Below are 24,850 nucleotides of genomic sequence, written 5' to 3'. Positions count from 1 at the left end.
TGGGCGAGTTACTTGCAGATTCGCTAGTGAACGCGAACGGAGGAGTGTGAGGAAGGAGAGCGGGTCACCTGTCCTGTCCTTCCTAGAGCTGTAGAGGGTCTCCGCGGAGTGGTCACGTGGTAGTAGCCGAGTGGCAAGTATCGCCCCCAGAGTCAGGGAAGCGTCCCCTTTACAACAGCGAGCAGGTTTCCAGTGACGTCACTAATCCCCGCCCACGCGGAAAGCTCAGCAATGGCGGCTTGGCTCGGAGGGTTCCTCCTCTTCCTGCTCCCTTTGGCCCTGGCAGACCCTGACTTGGCTTGTGTGGGATTTGAGGTGGTGGAGGGCCTCGGTCTGGTGGATTTGGACGCCCCCACTGCGTTTGGAGTGAAAGTTCTGCAAGCTGAGAATGTGGAGTCCGAGGATGGCTGCTGGCAGCAGTGCTGCGGGATGTCCACCTGTGACCTGGCTGTGCTGTCCAATGGGACGTGTCATCTCATCCGCTGCAACGTCAAAGGGTTCAACATGTGCCAGCTGACCGCCCAGGAGGAGACCAGGTCCTACCGCAGAGTAGACATGGGGGCCCAGCCCAAGCAGGAAGGTAATGACACCGGCTGGAGAAAGGCTAAATACATTTTTAAAAGTTTGGATAAATGTGGTTTTAGGGATTGGCTAAACTTGTTTTATTCTTTGGTCTGGGTCCCCATGATTACATTTCCCTTCACTTCCTGTCCTGCTGACACAACAGGAAGTGAGCAGAAATCTCCCCAGATTGAGGGAAATCCCCTCTTAGTTGTAACCCCCCCCACCTTATCAACTTTAGATACACTTTTAAAGCGCCCATACATGGATTCAAATCTGGCCGGTTTAGTAGGGACCAGAGAAATATTGATCCATGTATGACAGGCTGATTGTACATTCATTGATCGACTTTGGTACAACCAGTCTGTAAGATTTTCTGCATGCCAACACTGCCAGTGGCTACAGCCGCTCTCAGTAATCCATTGTATTCTCTGGGTGACACCCCCCCCCCCCATTCCCATCCCCAGAATACAACGGCACAAAATCCAGTCATCTGTGACTTGCTAGGGATAAGCCTAATGGCCTTGGACCACTTAGGAGGCTGTATTGCATTTCTGGCCCTCTTCACACAGGTGGGGGCCATTCCGGTCAGCAGGGATCCTTTCTGAATCGGGGGAAGACAGAGCTAATTGTCTGTCCCGGTTTTGTCTCCATGTGGATTCATGATAGGACTATGGGAAGGATGATGTAAAGAATCATGCACCCATTTACATTTTTTATTTATTTTTACCTCCAATCAGTCACATTTAGGTTCCCAGAGTGTGTGTGTGAGGGGGGGGGGGGTAAAAATGTTCGGTTGAGCTGTGGTGTTATCACCCCCTTAACCTAACACAGTGGCCAGAGAAGGGCTTTACACACACCACAGCTGCAGCAAAAATGAGACCCAATGTTGTGTTCAGCAGGAAGAACCGCTGCCAAACACCCCCCATGCAGTGTTTTCAGGGTTAAATCAGGAAGTGAGGAGGCAAAATATCGCCTCCCAGCCACCTTTCAAATGTCCTCTAAAAAAGTGACCCGCTACATCTTGCATTTCATTGGGGCCATAGGGACTGCTGTCGGTGTAAACAACCCCTTTAGATAGTTTTCATTGGAGCGAGTGTCCCCAGTTATAAGATTTCCACTCTAATTCTGTTTCAATGACTCCATAGCGCCATCTAGTACCTTTTTGTTACTGGCCAGATCCTTCCAGTTTTGCCTGGGTAGCCCCTGATCCTGCAGGCCTTGATTTCTGTGTGTTGGAGGGCTCAGGCTCCTCACTGCCTTCAAGCCGGGGATAGGATGGTTAGTATCGGCAGGGGCTGAAATGAACCGGGGCGCTCCAGACGTCACTGGGGGACCGGGAAGTAGGCACTGTCAGAGAAAGCCGGATGGGTCCGTTGCCTTCTGATTTGAATGGGTCCGCCCCTACCAGTTTGAAGGGAGCGAGAAAACTGGATCTGCGGCCAGTTAGTACTGCTCCTGGATGTGATTGGTAAGGAACGGCGGTGGCGGTGGGGGAGCCTTTCCTCCTGGGTTGAATCTGGCCTTGCAAAAGGCTTGTCCCCAGTTGAAGGCAGGTTCTCCCTAAGCTGTCCAAAGTTCTGATGCCTCCTGGTAGGATAGGGCTACGCTTGGTCTGGCCTTTGGGCCGGGGTAGAAAAAGCCCGTAGTGTATGTGCCCCTGGGGTGGCAGCCCAGGGGTGCCTTAATTCTCACTGGTGAGGGGCAGCTCGCCTTGAGTTTTTCGGCACCATGGTCACTGCACCTACGCACACTTTTTTAAGCACCTGCCTCTTGGGCAAGGCCTTTTGGCTTCGACCAGAGGAATTTCTATTCCGGCCGGAAGGCCTGCCTTTGTATTTTTCACAAGGGCACTAATTCACCTCTCCACTTCCCCTCCCCCACCTTTTTGTTTGTGTGTGCCTTTTCTTTGTGGTTTGTCACTTTTCTATCACCTTTTTTCACTTTGCACGACTTGTAGGGTGTGGGTCCTCGGGCCCTACCTTGAGTCTTGGGAGGGGGTGGATATGGCCTTTTGGCTTGGTCCGCCCTCTCTCATGGGGTCTCCCTTCGGCGGAGCCCCACTTAGTACTCGGTGGGGGCTGTTTCGGCAGTCCCCCTGAAGAACGGGGTCAGTCTGGTTTCGGCCAGACAGACCATGAGTACCTCAAATCCCTGTCAGGAGTCTTGCGCCCCGGGGGATCGAGGTTCGGGTCCTACCTCTTCGGAGGGAAGACCATTTGTTCGCACACCCTGTGCACTTTTTGTGTTCCTCACGTTTGTGTGTGTGCACTTTTTTATGCACCGGGTGAAGTCTTTTGAGTGTGTTTCACACGCTACGGGCTTTAAAAAAAAAAAAAAAAAAAAATAGGTCTATTGTTAGATGTTAATTGAAACCATTCCTAGAAGAGAAAATGGAGGCTGATGTTGCTGGCTTCTTCTAAAAATGCTACTTCCCTGGCTGTCATGCATGCATTGCTTCAGTACTTTGTCACTTGCAACAAGAATGAAGATTTTGAATTCTGACATATTGAGTTACCGACCTAGAGCAAGCATGCAGATCAGTAAAGCCAGCGTAATGCAGTCGTTTGGGGTACCTAGCAATTTTTAGCAATTGCATCTATATATATATATATATATATATATATACCTTTTTTTTGTGTGTAAGAGTAGGGAAGGATTAAAACCCAGTTTGTTGTGTTTTTTTTTTTTTTTTTTTTGTTTTGTTTTGTTTTGGTGGCCATCTGTATGTCATTGTGAGGGATTACCCTTCACTTCCTGTCCTGCAGACACAACAGGAAGTGAAAGGGAATTTCCCCAACGTGAGGTTAAGACCCCTCTAGACATTTGTCACCAAAGCAGCGTACTCAGATTTCTTACTGTTATGACAACTCTCTTCCCTCTCCTTCTTTTTGTCCCGATGACAATGGTTTCCAGAACAATGTGGGTGAATCTACCAAGCAGGGACAAAAACCTTTGCATGTATTTAACCCCCTCACCACTCGATCTAAAACAAAAATAAGGGCTTTAGACCATTTCAGTGCACCCGATGTGGTTTGAAGTTTTCATGGAGGGGCAAAGTGGAAGGCCAGGATCAGAGGCCTACATGAATGCAATGGGAAGAATTGGGGAATATCACAAAGATACTGAGGATGAAGGAACAGTGTTTTTCAGATATGACAGGTTTAATCCAGGAAGTGTGGTCACCCCAGAGGAGGAAGTGTGATAACCGCAGATACTTCTGTTGTGTCTGCTGTTTGTTTATATTGTGTATTTTAGAAGTAGTAGCAAAGTTATTCCAAAATGACAGAATACCAATGGGTGGAGCCTGGCTACCAACAGCTCCATTTCCAATATCTATTTGTGATGGTGCAGATAGTTCCGTGTCCCTGCCAACCCTCTGAATCATGCGGGGACAATAGTAGACGTAGTTGCACAATGACCACACACTTAAAAATGCAGTTGTGTATTATTTGCTGTCTGGTGGATATCTTAAGTGAATGCGGATTGGCTAAAGGAGTTTGCTATGGATTTATAGGCTGATAATGTTGTGTTCAGTGTTTCTGGCAATAATTCATCAGATAATTAGAAATGCAAAGCACACTTTATACTACACAAGGTAATTCCAGCTGTAATGTAATCAAATCTGTATGTGAGCAACAGAAAAATGGAACTTTAAATGATTTGATGTACTGTAAATGAGGAAGACCTAGTTCAACAAAGAAATGCCTACATTGGCCATTGTTACATGACTGCTGTAATAGTACCCAGCTTTGTCTGGTCTTTTTGATCTCGATCTTTCCTCCAATTACCTTTTTTATGGTCTTGTTTGCTTTCGGTGTTATTTTCTCAAATGAAAAGGCACTGAGACATAGGAATAAAGCACAACTTCTGGTTTTCACATGGCTTAAAGTGGTTGTAAAGGTTCAAGGTTGTTTTACCTTCATGAACTCTATACGTGACGGTAACAAACCTGGGTGTAGTCCCCCCCCGGGTGCAAAACGACTGCACAGAGCAGGCAACTAAAAACAAGTTTTGTTATTTAAAAAATAAATAAATAAAATGTCCCTTTTAGAGCCGGTTCACACTACTCCGACTTGTCAGGCAACTTGGTCGCCTGACAAGTAGCGCTCCATGCTGTGCAATGGAACCGTTCTAATCGGAGCAACTCAAGTCGCTCCGACTTAGAAAGAGGTTCCGGCACTATTTTTGGGTGAAGTCGGAGCGACTTGCATTGACTTCTATTATGAGAAGTCGTTTGCAAGCCACGATGAAGTGGTGCTGCACGGGCGACTTCAAAGTCGTAGTAGTGTGAACCGGCTCTTAGCATCACTTTAAGGCTATGTTCACATGTAGGTGTTTTTGGGGCGTTTTTTCAGCTCTAAGGATCAGCTCAAACGCCCAATTAGACAAATCCTATTCATTTCAATGGCCCCTGTTCACATCTGAGCAGCCAACGGCTTGAGCAAAACGCCCGATGCTCCAAAATGTACACAAGCTTCTTTTTGGGCAGATTAGACATTTTTGCCCCATAGACGTCAATGCAAATACTGCAAAGGTGATATAGAGTGTTTTACAGGTGTCTTTAGTAGCTGCTGATCTGCTCAAACAGCATCTCTCCAGCCCTTGTCACGCCTCTGCTTTAGCACATGTTCTGCAAAATTGAGGACAGCACTTTACTTTTGGAAGCTGAAGGCTTTATTGCACTAGTGAGGACGTATCCATGTGTGTACGATGCAAAAAATGGGCATTACAAGAATCGTGTGTATTGGAAGAATTGGTCCTCATGCACACGAAGGTCATCATACATTGCCCAGAAGTGGCTACACTGTCCCTGATAAGCTATCACAGGATGGACCCAGTATTGTCGATCCCTCGCTTCCTGCAGCATCAGAAGTGCAACTGATGCACAAAACAGAAATCTGTATTTGTCAGCCATTTTAAAGACAAAAAGCGGGAGAGCACACTGTAACACAACCTCACACAGACACCAAACACCACCACAAAATCCTGAGGAGGAGGTCCCGTTTTTATGCAAATGTTGTAAAAAAAAAAAAAACACGCTGCTTTTCATTGGTCACCTAAACTCGTATGACTACACAAAAAGGATTGGAAAACGCAGATAAAATTGCAACGCCTAGATGTGAATGTAGCCTAAAGCTGGCCATACACCATACAATTTTCTTGTTCAATTTTCTTTAGATTTACCTTCAACTTTGTAGCGCAAGGGCCTGCCTGACTGCATACAAATTGAAAGTGTTTAGGTTTGACCTATTATATGGTTTTGGTAAATCTAAAGGAAAATTGTACAAGAAAATTGAATAATGTATGGCCAGCCTAAGGGCTTATACACATGGGCAGAATGGTTTTTATGGGCCCACCTTTTTTGCTTGCTGGGATTTTGACCAAGGCCCCTTTCACACGGGCTTTCCGATCCGGTCTGCCTGTCAATTTTTCAGGTGGACCTGATCAGATGCTCCATGGAGCAGCGGATATCAGTGGAGAAATCTCCGCTGACACCCGCTGCTATCCGATCCTGTCCGTGAAATCCGGATGGATGGAAACCCTATTTTCCATACATCTGGTAGATCGGATGAAAACCGACAAGTGGTCCGGTTTCATCCGATCTTCCATAGAGGAGAGCAGGGCTCTGACCGCTCCGTCTTAGCTCTGCTAAGTAAGCAGAGACAGAGCTGTCATCCGCATGCTCAGCGGGGATTGGCGGATCGATCCCCACTGAGCAAAACTGAGTCTGTTGGGCGCACCACCTGTGTGAAAGGGGGGGCCTAGTAAGTTCTGTGGAGTCATTGCAGCGGAGGAAGAGAGCAGAGGACCCTCTATCTGGTGTGCAGGATTGATTACTATTATGCTGTGTTGGCTCTTTTGAGGGTCTTGTCCGGAGGTGAGTATTTCACCTGGTGACGGAAGAAAATATTGAAAAAGCAACACATCTTTGTTTCTTTTTCAAATGAAGATGCCCTAGAGCAGTGGTCCTCAACTCCGGTCCTCAGGGCCCACCAACAGGCCAGATTTTAAGTATTACCTTGGGGAGATGCAGACTAGAGTACTGCAATCACTGAGCAGCAAATGATATCACCTGGGATGTATTTCAGTTATCTTGCAAATCTGGCCTGTTAGTGGGCCCTGAGGACCAGGGTTGAGGACCACTGCTCTAGAGCACTATATATGTGGACTGTTGGAACTTTATTTATGTGTTTATGCATTTTTTTTTTTTTTTTTTTAACTTATCAATGTTTTTAGCATGCATATACCACAGGAGTTTTTTGATGACTTTTCTAAGGCTATCATTATTTTCAGTTATGTCAATTTAATGATTGTTCACCATTAGGCAGCGCTATCACAATTTTTTTCATTTAAAGAAAGGGTTCTAACTCCTATCTTTGCAATCTTAGTTGCATTGTGAGATGTGGAAATGGATGCAGTATAAAATGTTGCACTTGATTTACAGTATGTACTGTTTTTTTTTTTCCCTTAGTATAATATCCCATCCCATCCTTTTTATAGGCGTGTCCTACACTGGCAAATCACCACCTGTACCTTGGGATCAGAATTTTATTCCAACTGAAACTCCGGTGTTTTGGAGAAACCCTTGTGCTGTTTTTTTCCCCTCATGTGGGGTTCTGCTGTAGATAACCAGCAGGAATTTCTGTTCCCTTTTTGTTTGTAGACTGAGAATAAGCACCATTTTATGACCTTTTAATAAAGATGTCAGTTCTGCAAAGAGATGTCTGCTGTTACCATTAGAATCTTTGAAATCCAGTTTCATGTAATTGGCCAACAGACTGTATAGCGGGCATGTCCAAGTCATTCAGTGCAAATGCCAACCTGAGATTTCATGTTTGCTCTCTTATCTCACCTTGATGTGTGCTGATTGACTGCGAAGTGTGATGGGCAGCCTCGCTGACCAATAGAGAGACAAGAAAGGCAGGGCCGTTTTGGTCATTGTTGAGATGTTGCAGGTCCTGGAACGCTGAAAAATGGTGTGTGGGGTGCGGGTATTTGTGGATGTTTGCTGTACAGCATAACCGCTGGCTTACCAGGTGTGAGATCACAACAGTTTAGGGAGTCACGTGCTTCTAAGGATGCCAGGTACAACCTTTGGTTAGTCTAATTAAGCTGGTACTATGTATTGATTTATTTTCATTACTGTCTTCCATGTGTTTGCTTAACAGAACAGTGCTTCCTAATAGACCTTGTTCGCTTGTATAGATAAGAGCAGTGTGTACAGCCAAGCTTTGAGCTGGTTCGTTAAGGCCTTAAAAAGTGTATTTCAGCTCCAGTTTGGGAATTTTAAACATAGATCTTAAAGTAGGGCTAAACATACCTTTTCTTTTAATGGTCCCCTTTCCTTCGCTGGCATCTTCTGCTGGTCTTCAGCGGGAGACAGGGCTGCTGTTAGAAATCACAGGGCCCTGTACAGACTACTTGGCAGGGTCCCCCCAAGAAAATATTAAAGATATATTTAGCTAAAATTACAACAAAATCACTATTGTCAGACACAAATATAACATAACTCGCATAATTCCTGCTAAATCTAAAAAAAAATGATGTTAAATAAAAAAGATGAGATGAGAAAAATATACAGGCTGTGCAGCTGGAGCTCAGTGATCAGAGAGAGAGAAACAAAGTTACAATTTACGAATAAACTCCTGAGCAGAGATAAGTGCTGGGAGGGGGGCCCACACAAGAGAGGGGGATTAGTGAGGGACAACTGTCTCTTTCTCAACAGATAAAAGCTGATAGCAGGGAGAGGGACGGAGCAGATTCAGGTGCTGGAGGAAGATTTCTGTATTTGTTGCCCATCACTAATCCCCCCTCTCTGTGTGGGCCCCCCTGTGCTTGGGCCCCCTACAAGAGGGCTGGTGGTCCCCCCCCCCCCCCCCCAATCAGTGGCCCTGGCGGGAGATGTCACTACTACACAGAAAATGATCATCCCGGCACACACTGTGCTGGCAATGCATGCGCAGTAAGTTTGCATGCTGGAGAAGACGGCAAGCAATTGCGTAGGTGTATTTTATTGAAGTGACATTGCATGTCTCTTCTGCAATAAAGAGCCTGCTTGCAGTTTGACAGTTGAGTGCAGCTGGTTATTTCAAATAAGTTGCTAGCAGGCTTTAAACAATCTTCCAATAGCATGGACTCTTAAGCTGGATATACACTATCCAACTTTTGTGGTTAGATTTCCTTCAGATTTACCTTTTCTATGTAGTGCAAGGGCCTGCCTGATTGCATACAAATTGAAAGTGTTTAGGTTTGACCTCATATTATATGGTTTTGGTAAGTCTAAAGGAAAAAGTCTTCAGAAAATCTTATAGTGTGTATGGCCCATTACATAAAGCTTTCTAGCGGGTTTTCTAAAGTGGCAGCACTCCATTCAGATCTGTGTTTAATATTCCAAAACTTGAGCTGAGTTGTGTTTAAATCTTCAATAAAGAATGCTGAAAGGTCTGCAGATGCCTTGTTAAAGCTTGCTGCACACAAGTAGTATACAAGCTGAGACCTGTGTAATAAAGGCCTTACCATTTCCCCCCTCACCCTGTAAAACCACTCATTCAGTTAGAAATGAAAACCAGAACATTTGTGTATAGATATAAAAAAAAAACAAAAAAAAAAAAAACACTTCTAGCCCCCCCCCCCCTTTTTTTTTTTTTTTTTTTAATCACATTCCCTCTGTTATCTGCTTAGAAACTAGGGGGAGGAGAAACAGCAGTACACTGAATTTCCCATGAAAAGGCTATGCAGAAGGAGGGGGGTATTAGGCATTAGAAGTCTGGCCATTGGAGGAGAGCAAGCTGAGGTCCCAGCACAGCTAGAGAACTGACCCACCATGTGTTCTCTTGCTTAGTGTGGTCAGTTTTTAAAAGGAAAGTCGAGGGGCTGGCAGAAACACCAGGGATTTCACATAAAGGAAACAATAACAAAGAGTACAGGATACTTTCTCATACAAGTAGATGGTATAGCAGATATAGCAGGAATATGAAATGTTAGGTTTACACATTCTTTATAGACAGGTCATTATTCTCCAACACTAGCGCTGGTGCTGTTATAGATACCACCGGTTTCCAAGAGGCCTTAAACACTGCGAGGCCCTGAGCAGAGTGAGTGAGGCTTGTAATTTATCACTTGATAAGATAGACAACCTGGGGAAAATGTCAGATCCCCTTCAACATTTTTTGTTTGCATTTTCCTGCAGGCCTGGTCTATGCTAGATTTTAGGAAGATCAGTATAGGCCTGTCCTACAGCTTCTACTTTTTCTGTTCGTTTTTGCCTTTCAGACTTAAAACTTTAGACTTAAACTTTAGCTTATGTTATGTTCCGGTACTGGCGTGGGCAAATGTAAACAGTGAATACACAAGGCCTATAAATCCATAAAACTCGGGTGTATAAATATTTTCAGCAGAAAAGGTGCAGTACGTGTGTTGGGTGTGTCAGTGTATAATGGGTTATTATGTACAGTAGGCAGGGCAACATACTCAACTAAACAGCTCCTGCACAGGTGAAAAAACAAACAAACCTGAAAATGTTATAAGGCTTAGAGGAGTCTCCTATAGTTATTTGGACTAATAAGTTCAGGAAAAGGCACAAAGCTTTATTACATAATGCAGGAGGTATGTGGGGTCAGGATTAAAGGAATTGTAAAGCCTCATTCTGTATAAAACACTGGACGCGTTTTGCGATGCCATTCCTTCTTAATGGCACTCCAATCGAAGATTCAAATCATCTAAAACAAAACATTCACTTTTAAATAAAATGAATTGAGGAGAAGGAAAAGAGAACCCTCTATGGGACTTTACAGGGTTCTATTGTAATAATCTATATATCAATTTTGTAAACTAACAGTTTTTATTCTACAAAATAGTGGTAGTATATGTAATAGAAATGCATACTAAAAACAAAATGGTGGTTGCAATAAAAACGCATACAGTACATTATTCATTAAATAATGCAACCGAATGTTATCCACCCCATATCCATAGGGGTTGGGTTTCATCCGGTTGTAGTTAATGAATGATGTACTGTATGTGCTTTTATTGCCACAACCATTTTGTTTTTAGTATGCATTTCTATTGCATGTACTACCACTATTTTTGTATAATAAAATGGTTTACAAAATTGATATATGGATTATTACAATAGAGCCCTATAAAGTCTCATAGAGGGTTCTCTTTTTTTCTTTTGCCTCAATTATTTATCGGGATGTAGGCTCAGCAGTTTCAGGTTCACACCTCTGGCTCTTTTCCATTATTTTAACCACTTAAGCCCTGGAGGATTTTCCTGCTAAAAGACCAGGGGGTATTTTGCGATTCGGCACTGCGTGACTTTAACGGACAATTGCGCGGTCGTGCGACGCTGTACCTAAACGAATTTGACGTCCTTTTTTTCCCACAAACAGAGCTTTCTTTTGGTGGTATTTGATCACCTGTGCGATTTTTTTTTTTTTTTATTTTTTTTTTTTTTTTATCACGCGCTATAAACAAAAAAAGAGCGACAATTTTGCAAAAATAGCAATATTTTTCACATTTTTTTTATATGAAATTCCCCAAAAAAAAATTAAAAATCTAATTTTTTTAAAATTTTTGGCCAATTTGTTTTATCCTACCTATGTTTGATAAAAAAATCGCAAAAAGCGTATTTTGATTGGTTTGCGCAAAAGTTATCGCGTTTACTAACAAAGGGAAAGATTTTTGTCATTTTTGTTGTTGTTTTTTTTAACGCGTAATGGCGGCGATCTGCGATTTTTTTTTTTTTTTTTTTTTTTTTTTTTTTTTTTTGCGGTACTGCGACATTGCGGCGGACAGATCGGACCCTTGACTGACATTTTTGACACTTTTGGGGTTACCAGTGACATTTCTACAGTAATCAGTGCTATACATATGCACTGTTACTGTAAAAATACACTGGCAGTGAAGGGGTTAACTTTATTTGGGAGGGAGGGGCTGTGTGTGTCCCTAGGGGCGTGGTTTCTACTGTGATTGGCTGTGGCTCTAGCTGTAAGGACACTGATCAACGGATCTACATACTAGATCCGAGTGATCAGTGTCTTTACACCGAGGAGAATGACAGGTGGCTTGTTTACACAAGCTGCCTGACATTCTCCCTCTCCCCCGCCGATCGCCGAGTGGCCGGCGGACATCGGGTCCGCTGGTCACATGCGCGGGGGGGTCGCCTCCGTGGGCGCGCGCTCGCTCCCCAGACCCTCCCAGGCTAGTGACGTTAATTAACGTCACTCTGCCTGGCAGGGGCTGACCGCCGCAGTAAATCTACTTGCGGCGGTCGGCAAGCGGTTAAATAAATTAAAGGCAAAACAATTTTTGTGTGTGTATCTATCTTATCTCCCCTCTGCATAAGAGCTGCGGGAGGAGAAGCAGCAATACACTGAACTTCCCAGTGAATGGCTGTGCAGGGGAGGGTATCGGGACAAGTCTGATCAGTAGAGGAGAGCAGGCTGAGCCCCTAGCATAGCCAGAGAACTGACCGTGGTGTGTGATCTCTTGCTTGGTGTGGTCAGTTTTTAATAAGAAAGCTGAGCACACAAAGGAAAGCTATACCAAGAGAATAGGATACTTTTTTCGTACATGGTACAGCAGCCACATATCAGGAATATAAAACATTGGGTTTACACACTTGCCTACTGGGCACTTTCACCCCCTTCCTGCCCAGGCCAATTTTTAGCTTTTAGTACTGTCAGTCACACTTTGAATGACAATTGCGTGGTCATGCAACAAAATGTAATTTTTTTTTTTTTTTTTTTTTGACAGAGCTTTCTTTTGGTGGTATTTAATCACCACTTTTTAACAAAAAAAAAAATGAAAGCCCAAGTTTTTTTTTTGGTTTTTAATTTTGTAAATAAGTGATTTTTCTCCTTCAATGATGTGCTAATGAGGTGACACTGTTGGGGTTGCACTTATGATCAGTGTCCTGATTATCAGTGTAGATTAGGGCTGCACATTGTGATATTTGTTTTTTAACGATGTATATCGCGATATTGAACTGGGTGGAATGCCGAAGACACTGACAGTGTGGATTAGGCAGTCGGGACAGTGGTGGTAGCAGGTAGAAGAACACAGCCCGACATGACATTCGTCCCACACGTTCAGTCTGCCGCCCTGCAGCTAGTTCTCTTGACCGAGCGGTGAGTAGCGGCACAGCGAACCAATCGCGTCGTGAGTAGCGGCACAGCAAACCAATCGGGTCGTGAGTAGCGGCACAGCGAACCAATCAGGTGTGCAGGCAAGCGTGATTGGTTAGCTGTGCAGCTGCTCACGGTGCGCTGCTCACCGCTCAGTCAGGAGAACTAGCTGCAGGCAGACATAACGTGTGTGGGACGGATGTCAGGCTGTGTTCTGCTACCTTCTACAACCACTGTGAGTCCTCCCGACTTCTGCCTGCCTATGCCTACTATTGTATGTTCGGCGATGTGACTATCGCCCGCAGCACGATAGTCGATATCACATCGATTATCGTTCAGCCCTAGTGTAGATGTCCCTGTGACGGACGTGGGGATCAGATCCCTGCCCTTCTCACTAACTCGTGACAGAGCACCTGCCAACCTCGCACCCCGCTGTCCCTTACGTAATAATGCCACTCTCAGCTGCACCCTACACAAAGCTTTTCCAGCTTGGGGGGACCACAATCTAGGTGCCAGCAGGCTGAGAGCATTGTCCCTGGGTCTAATAAGCAAATAACCCTTTAAATGCCTCCACCCCAGTTTGGTCTGAGTGGGAGAAAGCTCGTAATTCTAGCAATACCAATTATGATTTTACAATAATCTGTAATGCACTCTGTCACCACAGACAGGTAGGTTCATAGGATTTATTCTATACAGTAGCACTCCTCAAGAGACAGGTTCTTTGTTAGCTTGCATTTAGAGCTTAGGGACAAGGTTAAACTTTTTCAAAATATGGTTTTAATAATGAAAAGGTCAAAGTTGGTGCAAATTAAATATTTAGAGAAAAAAAGGTGTTTCAAAGTAGAGAGATAATTCAGCAATAAAAAAATAAGGTAGAATTAAGGAGGAAGGATACTGGGTGTTATCAGAGTTCAGTCAATGAGCCAGATGTTATCGGTTCTCAAGCTTTACAGATGGTCCTGATTTGATGGTAAAGGAGAACTCCCTACTGGTTGGGTATCTTCCTTTTTTTTTTTTTTTTTTCTGGGATCAAAGGGGTGTTGACAGATGCCCCTGACCAATAAAACGAAGTTTCCATGGGCTGTCCTGGGTTTATGACAATATCAGGTCCCTCCTCTACAGACAGTTTTATACCACTATTCAGATCTACCTATGTGTACCAGTTGCATTCTTGAAACTGATAGATTATTGTTCAGAATTGAATTTCGCATCCAGGGATACTAGACACAGAATATCTTAGATAAACTTGTCACCCAGGGAATATCTGATGGCCATCTTTCCTTCTGTATATGCTAGTGTGGTCATGTATGACCTTATTTTGTTCAGTACAACAATTCTCATTCAAGTATATACTTATTATTAATGTTTCATTTTCCGGTCTGAGTTTATGAATCATGTGTGGATTTGTTTTGAATTGAGCAGAGCTCTGATTGCCATTTACGATCCCCGTTAGTTCTGGGGTATCCTTAATGGATTTGGTCCTAGTTTTACGATAGACCTGGACAGCAGAAACCGACATCCTGCCAGGACTCAATTAGCTGTTTACAGCTCTGCTCAGGCCTAAGCGCTGGTTTCTGATGCCTCGGAGTTGAGATAATGGCCCTTTTGAAGTGTAAAACCTATGCATTCCATGAATTAAAGGAGGCCGGAGGGGGCAACCACTGCAGCAATGTGTAACTGTTCTGCAAGACTGTCATAGCTGATCTGATAACTGAACAACATGCTACAGCTTTTCATGTGTCCAGTACGTGATATCATTACAGTCCCCTGTGTGGATTGCTGCTTACTGGCTCTCCTCACGGGCTGACCGGAGGTGAGGATTGCCAATAACCGGTAAATCCTATTTGCGCTGTGATTGGACAGAGCTGATTAGGTAGTAAAGAGCCGCGGTGATTGGCTCTTTACTCAGATCAGTGATTAGCTGTGTCAAGTACACAGCGATCACTGATTTCCCCCCCCCCCCCCCCAATTCATGTCGCGGGGGTGCGCGAGAAGCACGATCACAGGGAGGATGTCAGTAGACGCCCCCTCCTGGAAATGTGCGACTGTGCTGTAGCTGTTATTCGGCTATAGCGTGGCCATGAAAAGGTTACATACTTTTAAGTCCACCACTGACTTTCTTTTGAGAATGTAAATAGCACTGATAATTGGGCAACACAGGGTATTTTGTTATGTCTTTTAACTAGCATTAAATTATTCTCTTGACAGTCAAATCTTGACTGGCAAATTTCAAAACTGGAATGATCTCCAAAGAAACTGTTTAGCTTCAGTGCAAGAAAGAGAAGTTCTCGGTTTGCTGCTGGCAACAGCCTTAGTTCTGCTTTTAAGTTTATCTTTTCTAGGTTGTGCAAATCATCCACAGCCTGATTCTGTCACTAATCAGCCTTCAAATGCATGGATGAGGCAAGGCCAGCCATACACCTTGGGATCAATAGATTTATGGATGGAGGAATCTCTCCTGTTGGCTATTGTAGTTTGACAGCTGCTGCCAGAATACCTGCATCCGATTGGTTGCAGTCAGTGTTCAGCTGACCATTTTTCAACTGCCTCCTCGGAGTTATGGATTGAAGTTCGAAAATTCAGATGGTGCCAACAGGGCTACTATTGGATTACATTTCCGCCAGCAGAAAGCATGAATGGGGCAGCATAAATCATTTAGGACCAATCTACGGTTGATCATGAAGACTATCTGTGTCTGTCAAGCTGGAAAGTTGGCTTCACAAGACTAATCCACATCTCTAGAGAGGAGACAAGGAGGTGGTTGGTTATTACATGCAGCCTCTCGTCCTTTTTTTATTTGCACTGCATTGTTCCCATTTGTTTTCCAAGTCTCATAGAGCCATCTCCTGTTCTCTTGCCAGCCATACATAGGCTGTTGTAAATTATTAATTTGTCAGAAGTGAGATAACTTCATGCTATTAAAGTGGAACTGCAACCTTTCTGTTTTAAAAGTTGATGTGAGAAATAGAACTCCCCCCCCCCCCCCCTTTTTTTTTTTTTTGGGGGGGGGGGGGGTCATGTAATGGTCCCTAAAAGATGCAGAAAGTGCTGGGAATAAAAGTTCAGCCACCCCAGAACAGGAGGTGAAGGGGAAACCCCCCCCCCCCCATTTATTGTAGTGATGGTTGGATATTCTCCATTCTTTATTTTGTCTCAGGAACAGGACGTGAGGCTAAATCTTCCTGAAACCAGGAGGCTTTTTTTTCCCAACCATATCCAAAATGTTTTGCCACAGTTTCACTTTAAAGTGGAACTTCATTGGAACTTCATTTTCTCAATTAACATTGACTATTTTTAAAATGGTTCTAAAGGCAGAAGGCGTGTGGGGTTGGTTTTTTTTTTTTTTTTTTTTTTTCTCCCCCACCTTTTTTAATGCATTTTCTTTAAAAAGTAAACCTGCATGCAGCCCACCCCAATACTTACCTGAGCTCGATCTCAATCCAGCGATGTGCACAAGGGCAGAGGCTCTTTCCTCATTGCCTCAGACACAGCCAGTGAGGAGGGGGTGGGGCTGGGCCACACTGTGTGTCTTATGGAGTACAAAATATAAAAGGTTGACCACACTCCCAATAGATGGAAAATTCAGGGAAGTTTAGTGACAAAAATCCATAATACAAATACAGATGTTAACGCCTTTTACGCTATGTGATTAAGCTCATATTGAGTGAAACATGTTAACATCTGTGTTTCCGTCCTGTTTTGACCGATGTTCTTGTATTATGGATTTTTGTTAAACTTCACTGGATTTTCTATCGGAGTGCGGTCAACCTTTTTTTATGTTTTGAAGTATTCAGATGTGAATTGGATCTGCACCTAATGGTATGATTTAGAGGTGCATCCAATTGTAATTTTGGTACTGAAAATTCAGGGGAAAAAAAGATAGATATTTTTTGTGTGTATGTAACACACACTTTTTTTTATATATGAACCATTTAAAATAAAGCTGACTGGGATTACCCCCGCTCCCCATCATGATAATAATGGGTTAATAGTTAAATATTAATGACTTGCACGGACTTCACATAATGGAAGTCAATGCAAGTCGCTCTGACTTCGGTCAAAAGTAGTGCTGAAACTATTTTCTAAGTCGGAGCGACTTGAGTTGCTCCTATTAGAACATTTCCCCTAGTACTGAATGGACCGCGACTTGTCAGGCGGCCAAGTCGCCTGACAAGTCGCGGTAGTGCGAACCGGGACTAAAGACGGATCACATTTGAAGAAGCATGGCATGAATGTACACTTCGTGGAGAGGGAAGGATGCAGTGTCCCCGGGGCCTATGTCTGAAGAAAAAACGTGGTACCGCCCATCCAACGCATCACGTTGTCTCTCAGCTGACATCCGTTCTTGTATTTGTGCCATTTGCGTTCCACGCTGGCTCTGCCGCAACCGACGGCTTCCCCTCCGATCCTGGCCACCTTAGCAATCCCTTTAATAATTAATCACACTTAACTGCGCTAACACACAGAACTCTAAAGCTGCGACTTTAAAGTGAGATAACACTAAATATATAAATACAAAAACAAAAGCTGTGATGAATTATTACTAAATCCTGAATAAAGTATAATATTATAAATAATAGAGCGTTATATTAAAACAAAGTGCTGAGTGAATACCCCATATATAGTCCAAACGATTGATAAAGACGAATCTAATATTGAAAGTTCAAAATCAGTGAAGAGTTATTTGGATTCCAACCAAAAATGAAATAAAAATGTGAGGTAAGGAGTGAAATCCACCAACACACGGAAAACCTGCTTACCAGGAGAGACCCCCAAAGGGTCAAGCATGCCAGAGGTAAGCAGATATTCTGGTAACAATTGGACCTCACCGCTTTGGCTCTTTAATGAGATTTAACTTGGCACCGGAGATGATGATCTCCAAAAAATACAATTAAAAGCGCCATAGTGTAAAATAGTAAGGTCAATTTATTTTAAAAGGTAATAGTTGCACTTACAGCAAGTTAAAAGCTTCAGACCTAGATAAAAGCTGGCCGACTATACGCTGCACCCTTCCTCCCGGGATCTCCGTACCACTCGTGATGTCAACACGTCGCGGCCTGGCGAGTTTTGTCACAATTGGGTCGTCAGGGTCGCGACGTGCTGACGTCACCCCCTAGGCTCACATTTAACCCTTTGATCGCCCCTTGATTAACCCTTTCCCTGCCAGTGTCATTATTGCAGTAACAGTGCATATTTTTAGCCCTGATTACTGTAATAATGTCACTGGTACCCCCAAAAGTGTCAAATGTCAGGGGTTAGATCTCTCAATGTCGCAGTCCTGCTAAAAATCGCTGATCGCCACCATTACTAGTAAAAAAAGAAATAAAAAATGGCATCTTTCCCCTGGTTTGTAGACGCGATAACTTTTTTGCGCAAAAATCAAAGTAAGGTTTGTTGAGGTGGTGTTTTTTTTTTTTTTTTTTTTTTTTTTTTTATCAAAAATATATGTAGCAGTATACAAATCTGCCTAAAATTATGAATTTTTTTTTTTTGTTTGGGAATGTTACAGCAGAAAGTGAAATATAAAAAAACAAACAAGTGTGTGTGTGTGTGTGTGTATGTAATGTATGTGTGTGTATGTGTGTGTGTATGTATGTGTGTGTGTGTGTGTATATATAAAAATAAATAAATATCTTTATTTGGGTACAGCATCACACGACCATGCACTTGTCCATTTAAAGTAACGCAGTGCCGAATTGCAAAAAAAATGGCTTGGTCATTAAGGGGGAAATCTTCTGGTCCAGAAGTGGTTAAAAAAAAAAAATATATATATTAAAAAGGCAGTGTAGAAATAAAAACTTTAAATGTATAGAATATCGGCAGCTGGAAAAAACGATTTGGTTGACCCTTAGTTCACACAACTTATCATTTCATACACCTTTTAAATGTAAAGCAGACTGTACTTCCAAGATTGTTCCCGATGAGCCAACTAGTTTAATAACCCTAAAAAATCTCAGATACAAGGTAGCTGTGCCCCTCACTGGTACACGCCTGATCCAGTCAGTAATAGTCAGATGGGGGAACGGCCATATGACTGTGTGCTATATTCCTGGCCAGTGCAATTGTCCCCCGGCTGACTGATCTGAAGAGAAATATATGATTGTTTGCTGTAGATTTTCAAAGACTTTTGCTATTGTTCCCCAAAGATAAGGTTGGTATCGGGGTTGCCTGTGCACACTTTCCTGGTGTGATGGTGCAGTCTGTATGTCTGACCACTGTTTTATGTCTGCAGGTATCATAACCCTCCCATGCAAAGGAAATGATTAAAACCTGACAAGACTGTGTAGCCATGAAAACAATCGGCCCCTGTTGACCCAAATGCATTTATTTCTTGGATTTTCCAAGCTTGATTGTAATCTTCTATTTAGGACAAAGTGTAAACCTGTTGGGCCTGTTTGTGTGTAATCTACAGTTAGTGTTGCTGTTACTGGTAACCATTTTATATTTCCTTGTTTGGCGATTACACTAAACAACGTATACATTCCAGTCTGTAGTGAAGCAGAACATTATTTGCAGCATGAATACCAAGGTCATTTTCTTTGGCATTTTAGTCTGATGCTTTTTCGATTCATTATAATGTATATTTGAAAGTATACCATTTCCCATCTGTTCATCTTTGTTATGGCATACTTTATATTTTATATCTTTTGTCCCCTAAAGGACAGTCTAAAACCTGTCCGAGCAAATAAATTTGAGGTTTTAAGTATCCAAAAACCTGGGATGATAGTTGCTCAATTTTGCCCATTTTTGTGCCAGATGATGTGCCGACGATGTTGGGACTCATTTGGGGAAAATGAGTGGCTACACCAGTTAGAAAACCTGTCCCGATCACTAGTGTCTCCCTTCTCTCCTACTCTGTTTAGCTTGTAAGACTCGATGTGTAACTCTGCTAAAATTACCCTTGATGTTATGTGATTACTAGTGACCATTGCATGTAGTAGATGGCTGTCACAAACTCGAAGCGTGGTGCAACTATTGGCTATTGCATGCTACACGTCATTGTCCGCAATGTATACCAATCCCTAATTGCTAGCTTATAGACTATATAGTAACTCCTCATTGGGGAGAGAATTACTTGAAAATCTAGAACTCCATTATATGAAGCTAGGAGCCAGTGTGGAATGTAGCCCTCGAGCAAACGCCTATAAAAGGAAATACTAGTTTTGGCCACTGTGATCTAAATCTGTAATGGTTGGCATTCCATCTCATGATTGACCTTTTTTTTATTCTACACTCCAGATTTCTGCCTCTCAAAAGGTGAAACGGGACCATGTCGGGCATATTTTAAAAGATGGTGGTATGACGCAGAGAACGAGACCTGTAAAAGCTTTACTTATGGAGGCTGCCCAGTGAACCTGAACAACCATGCGGGAGAGGAGGAGTGCATGGAGAAATGCCAAGGTGTAAAAGGTGAGGATTGTGTGTTTACTTCACCTGTGAACCATTCATGTACCTGTAATGTAGTTTCACAAGTTGATGAAATAATATGTATGTGCCAAAACTGTATCATACACTGATGGCCAAAAAACCTGAAAAGGCTTGTATGCAAGTTAGAATAAATGAATCTGAAATGTTTGAATGTATCTATACCATAAACTGTTCTGGTTACACTGTTGGCTATAAGGAGGTTTCAGAGGAAGTTAGTACCTGTTTTTCTGTTTAGAGTACATTCCTGGGCAAAAAAACCCCACTCATTTCCTCATTTTCTTTCACTAAAAATGCTGCAGGTACCTGCTGATCCTGCCAGAAATCCAGTAAGCTCTGAACCTCTTGTTTGCAAAGAACACTGCCTCTGCTGCATTGATATGCCAAGCAGTATTATCAGCCCTGCCCAGTTCTCCCCTTGGACTATAGAACACCTCTCGTGATCTGTAGTCCAGCAAATAGAACTAGGCAGGGCTGACACCACTGCTTGGGATTTCAGTGCAGCAGAGACACTGTGTTCCGAAGTGGAGTGCATTTCTGGCAGATCAACACATTTTTCCTGTATTGGCTTTATAAGAGACTAAATGTGGAATTTTGCATGTATTTTAGAGATGTACTGCACCTGTTTTATTTATTTTTTATTTTGTGCCCAGGCATACACTTTTAGAAAAAGAAAATCCCAGCTTTTAGGTTGTCCCCAGAACCGTAGTAGAGGTTAAATCCAAAATTAAAAAAAAACCTAGATCTATAAGCAAAAGTTTTAAGTGATACCCTGTATTGGGCTTACTCAAGGTAATAAAGGGGCAAGCTTGCAACTTGAAAAGGAGCTCCAGGCTTCCATCCAAAAGATTGTCAGCAGCTACAAATACTGTAGCTGTTGACTTTTAGTATAAGGACAGCTACCTGTCTAGGGATGCAGTGATGTCCTCACCCAAGTTGATTCTTCAATCGGCTTTGGGTGCAGGCGCAGGCATCTGAAGTAAAGGAAACGGAAAGCGAAGCCCTGAGGCATCACAGCCGGTTTCCTACTAGAATGCGTCGAGTCATGCTGCGCCTTGTGAATGGTTCCGTACTCTTCTGGGACCTGTGATATGTCCCAGAAGACTGCGGGTGAAGGAGAGTGGCGCCAAACTTCTGGAAGTGGGAGCCGGTGCCTGTCAAAACCAGGCTACCCCCCCTACCAAGAAAGGGCCAAATGTGGCAGTGGAGGGTGGAAACAAGCGGAACATCCCACTTGTCTACAGAGCCCTGGTAATGTGATCACCTGACAGGCAAATCCACACCAAGCTCGTGACTGTGAGCTTGCATGAACCCCTGGAATATAATGCATTAATTGATGGCTATTACCATACAATAATCTACTACTTCAAAGATACTTTGACGGTAAATCCACTCCCATATAGGTATTTCAGCTTTATACACTGCTCAAAAAAATTAAAAGGAGCACTTTGAAAACACATCAGATCTCAATGGGGCAAAATATAATGCTATATCTATACTGATATGGACTGGATAATGTGTTAGAAAGGAAAGATGCCACATTGTTTGATGGAAATTAAAATGATCTTCCTACAGAGGGCTGAATTCAAAGGCGCACCCTGAAAATCAAAGTGAAATAATGATGCAGCAGGCTAGTCCATTTTGCTGAAATTTCATTGCAGCAACTCAAAATGGTACTCGGTAATTTGTATGGCCCCCCCACGTGCTTGCATGCATGCCTGACAATGTTAGGACATGCTCCTAATGAGACAACGGGTGTCCTGGGGTATTTCCTCCCAGATCTGGACCAGGGCAACACTGAGCTCCTGAACAGGCTGAGGTGCAATCTGGCGGCGTTTGATGGACCAAAACAAAATGTCCCAGAAGTGTTCTATTGGATTTAGGTCAGACGAGCAGGGGGGCATTCAATGGAATCCACTCCTTCATCCTCCAGGAACTGGCTGCATACTCTCTCCACATGAAGCCTGGCATTGTCATGCACCAGGAGGAACCCAGGATCCACTGCACCAGCCCGATACCTAATGGCAGTCAGGGTGCTATTGTCTAGCCTGTAGAGGTCTGTGCTCCCCTCCATAAATATGCCTCCCCCAGACCATCACTGACCCACCACCAAACTGGTCATGCTGAACGAAGTTACAGGCAGCATAACGTTCTCCATGGCTTCTCCAGACACTTTCACGTCTGTCACATGTGCTCAGGGTGAACCTGCTCTCATCTGTGAAAAGCACAGGGCACCAGTGGCGGACCTTCCAATTTTGGTGTTCAATGGCAATTGCCAATCAAGCTCCACAGTGCCAGACAGTGAGCACAGGGCCCACTAGAGTTCATCAGGCTACCCTCAAGAAGTCTGTCTCCGATTGTTTGGTCAGACATTCACACCAGTGACCTGCTGGGGGTTATTTTGTAGGGCTCTGGCAGTGCGCATCCTTTTCCTCCTTGCACAAAGGAGCAGATACGTCCTGCTGATGGGTTAATGACCTTCTATGGCCCTGTCCAGCTCTCCTAGAGTATCTGCCTGTCTCCTGGAATCTCTTCCATGTTCTTGAGACTGTGCTGGGAGACACAGCAAACCTTCTGGCAATGGCACGTATTGATGTGCCATCCTGGAGGATTTGGGCTGCCTCCTATAGGGTCCAGGTATTGCTTCATGCTACCAGTAGTGACACTGACCCTATGCAAATGCAAAACTAGTCAAAAAAAAAAAAATAAAACATCAGAAAATATGAAATTTTAGCAAAATGGACTAGCCTGCTACATAATTTTTCACTTTGATTTTTACGGGTGTCTTTGAGTTCAGCCCTCTGTAGGGTGATAATTTTCATTTCCATCAAAGATGTGGCATCCTTTCCTTCCAAACACATTACCCAGTCCATATCCAGTATAAATATCCAGCATTATATATTTCCCCATTGAGATCTGACCGCTTTTCAAAGTGTTCCTTTAATAATTTTTTTGATCCTTGAAATCCAATTATTCTTTATCATGTATGGTAGAGCTACACAAATCTGGATAAAATGAGAATAACGATTTCTTGGCTTGGAATAAAGATCGCGATTCTCGGCGTAACATTATCTCTTGCATTATAAAATTGTGCTAAGTTTAAAAAAAAAAAAACAACAAAACGGTAAAGTGTTTGTTTTTTTTTGTTTTTGTTTTTCCCAAAAACCTGCGTTTTGAAAGACTTCTGCATGAATACGGTGTGACATAAAAGATTGCAATGATCACCATTTTATTCTCTAGGGTTTCTGCTTAAAAAAAAAAAAAAAAAAAATATGTATATTTGGGGGTTCTCTAGCAAAAAATTCTGATTTTGACTTGTAAGCAACAAGTGTCAGAAAAAGGCTTAATCTTTTTAACCACTTAAGCCCCGGAAGATTTTACCCCCATTCCGACCAGGGCCTATTTTGCGATTCGGCACTGCGTGACTTTCGGACAATTGCGCGGTCGTGCGACGCTGTACCTAAACGAATTTGACGTCTTTTTTTTTCCCCCACAAACAGAGCTTTCTTTTGGTGGTATTTGATCACCTGAACGAAAATGTAAAAATCAAAAAAATTTTTTAACATTTTCGGCCAATTTGTTTTATGCTACATATGTTTGGTAAAAAAAATCGCAAAAAGCGTATTTTGATTGGTTTGCGCAAAAGTTATCGCATTTACTAACGGAAAGATTTTTGTTGTGTTTTTTTTTTTTTTTTTTTTTTTTTTTTTTTTGCGGCGGACAGATCGGACCCTTGACTGACATTTTTGACACTTTTGGGGTTACCAGTGATATTTCTACAGTAATCAGTGCTATAAATATGCACTGTTACTGTAAAATTACACTGGCAGTGAAGGGGATAACTTTTTTTTGAGGGAGGGGTTATGTGTGTCCCTAGGGGTGTGATTCTAACTGATTGGCTGTGGCTTGAGGTGTAGGAACAGTGATCAACGGTCCTACATAGTAGAACCGTATAATCACTATTCCTACACTGGGGAGCATGACAGGCGGCTTGTTTACATCAGCCGCTTGCCTTTCTCCCTCTCCACCGACTATCGCCGAGTGACCACACGCGCGGGGGGGGGGGGGGTCCGGGAGCGCGCCTCTGGCGGCGCGCGCTCGCTCCCTCCCAAGAGCCTCACAGGCTAGCGACGTAGTACTACGTTGCTCTGCCTGTGAAGGGCTGACTGCCGCAGTAAATATACTGTGAGCAGTCGGCAAGTGGTTAAGAAGTTAAAGCGGAGTTCCACCAGTTTTTGTGTTTATTAAAAGTCAGCAGTTACAAAAAGTGTAGCACTCACCTGTCCCACGGTCCAGCAATGCGGCCAGCAGAAGCATCGGTTCTCTCCCTCTTCTCTCTGCGGCGCCAGCATCACTACTGTGGGAACCCGGCTGTGACAGTTTGCAGCTTCGCAGCCGGGTGCGCACTGCGCATGCGTGAGTCATGCTGCGCGTCCTGTGTAAATGAGCAATCTTCTGGGACCTGTGACATGTCCCAGAAGATTGGAGGGAGGGGGAGAGGAGAACTTCTGCTTGAGCCGCCAAGTAAAAGTAGGAGCGGGTACCTGTCAAAACTAGGTAACTGTTTCCCTCTCCCCCAAAAAATGGCATGACAAATGTGGTTCAATCGTGTTGTTTTTTTTTTTTTCATTAACCGTGTAACTCTTTTACCCATTGTTTAGCAACAAAGGCGGAGATCATCCCCACTCCTGAACGCTTGGTGGCCGACGCTCCTCTTTCAGGTTAGTTCAGTG

General features: G+C 43.4%; 1 protein-coding gene across 1 annotated transcript in view; it reads left to right on the top strand.

Moving 5' to 3' along the window:
- The first annotated feature begins 208 nt into the window (after positions 1-208).
- LOC309560731 (putative Kunitz-type serine protease inhibitor) overlaps positions 209-24,850 on the top strand; it is a 34,611-nt gene continuing 9,969 nt past the window's right edge. Inside the window, exons 1-3 of the mRNA XM_082264363.1 lie at positions 209-580; positions 19,932-20,102; positions 24,779-24,838. Coding sequence (XP_082120489.1) covers positions 232-580; positions 19,932-20,102; positions 24,779-24,838 — 580 coding nt within the window. The 5' untranslated portion in view covers positions 209-231. The remainder of the gene's footprint in view (positions 581-19,931; positions 20,103-24,778; positions 24,839-24,850) is intronic.

The sequence above is a fragment of the Pelophylax lessonae genome (genome assembly GCF_965119305.1).
Source record: "Pelophylax lessonae genome assembly, chromosome: 7".
Lineage (NCBI taxonomy): Eukaryota > Metazoa > Chordata > Amphibia > Anura > Ranidae > Pelophylax > Pelophylax lessonae.
The sequence above is the reverse complement of the archived record's forward strand: the minus strand, read 5'-3'. Positions and strand labels throughout refer to the sequence as shown.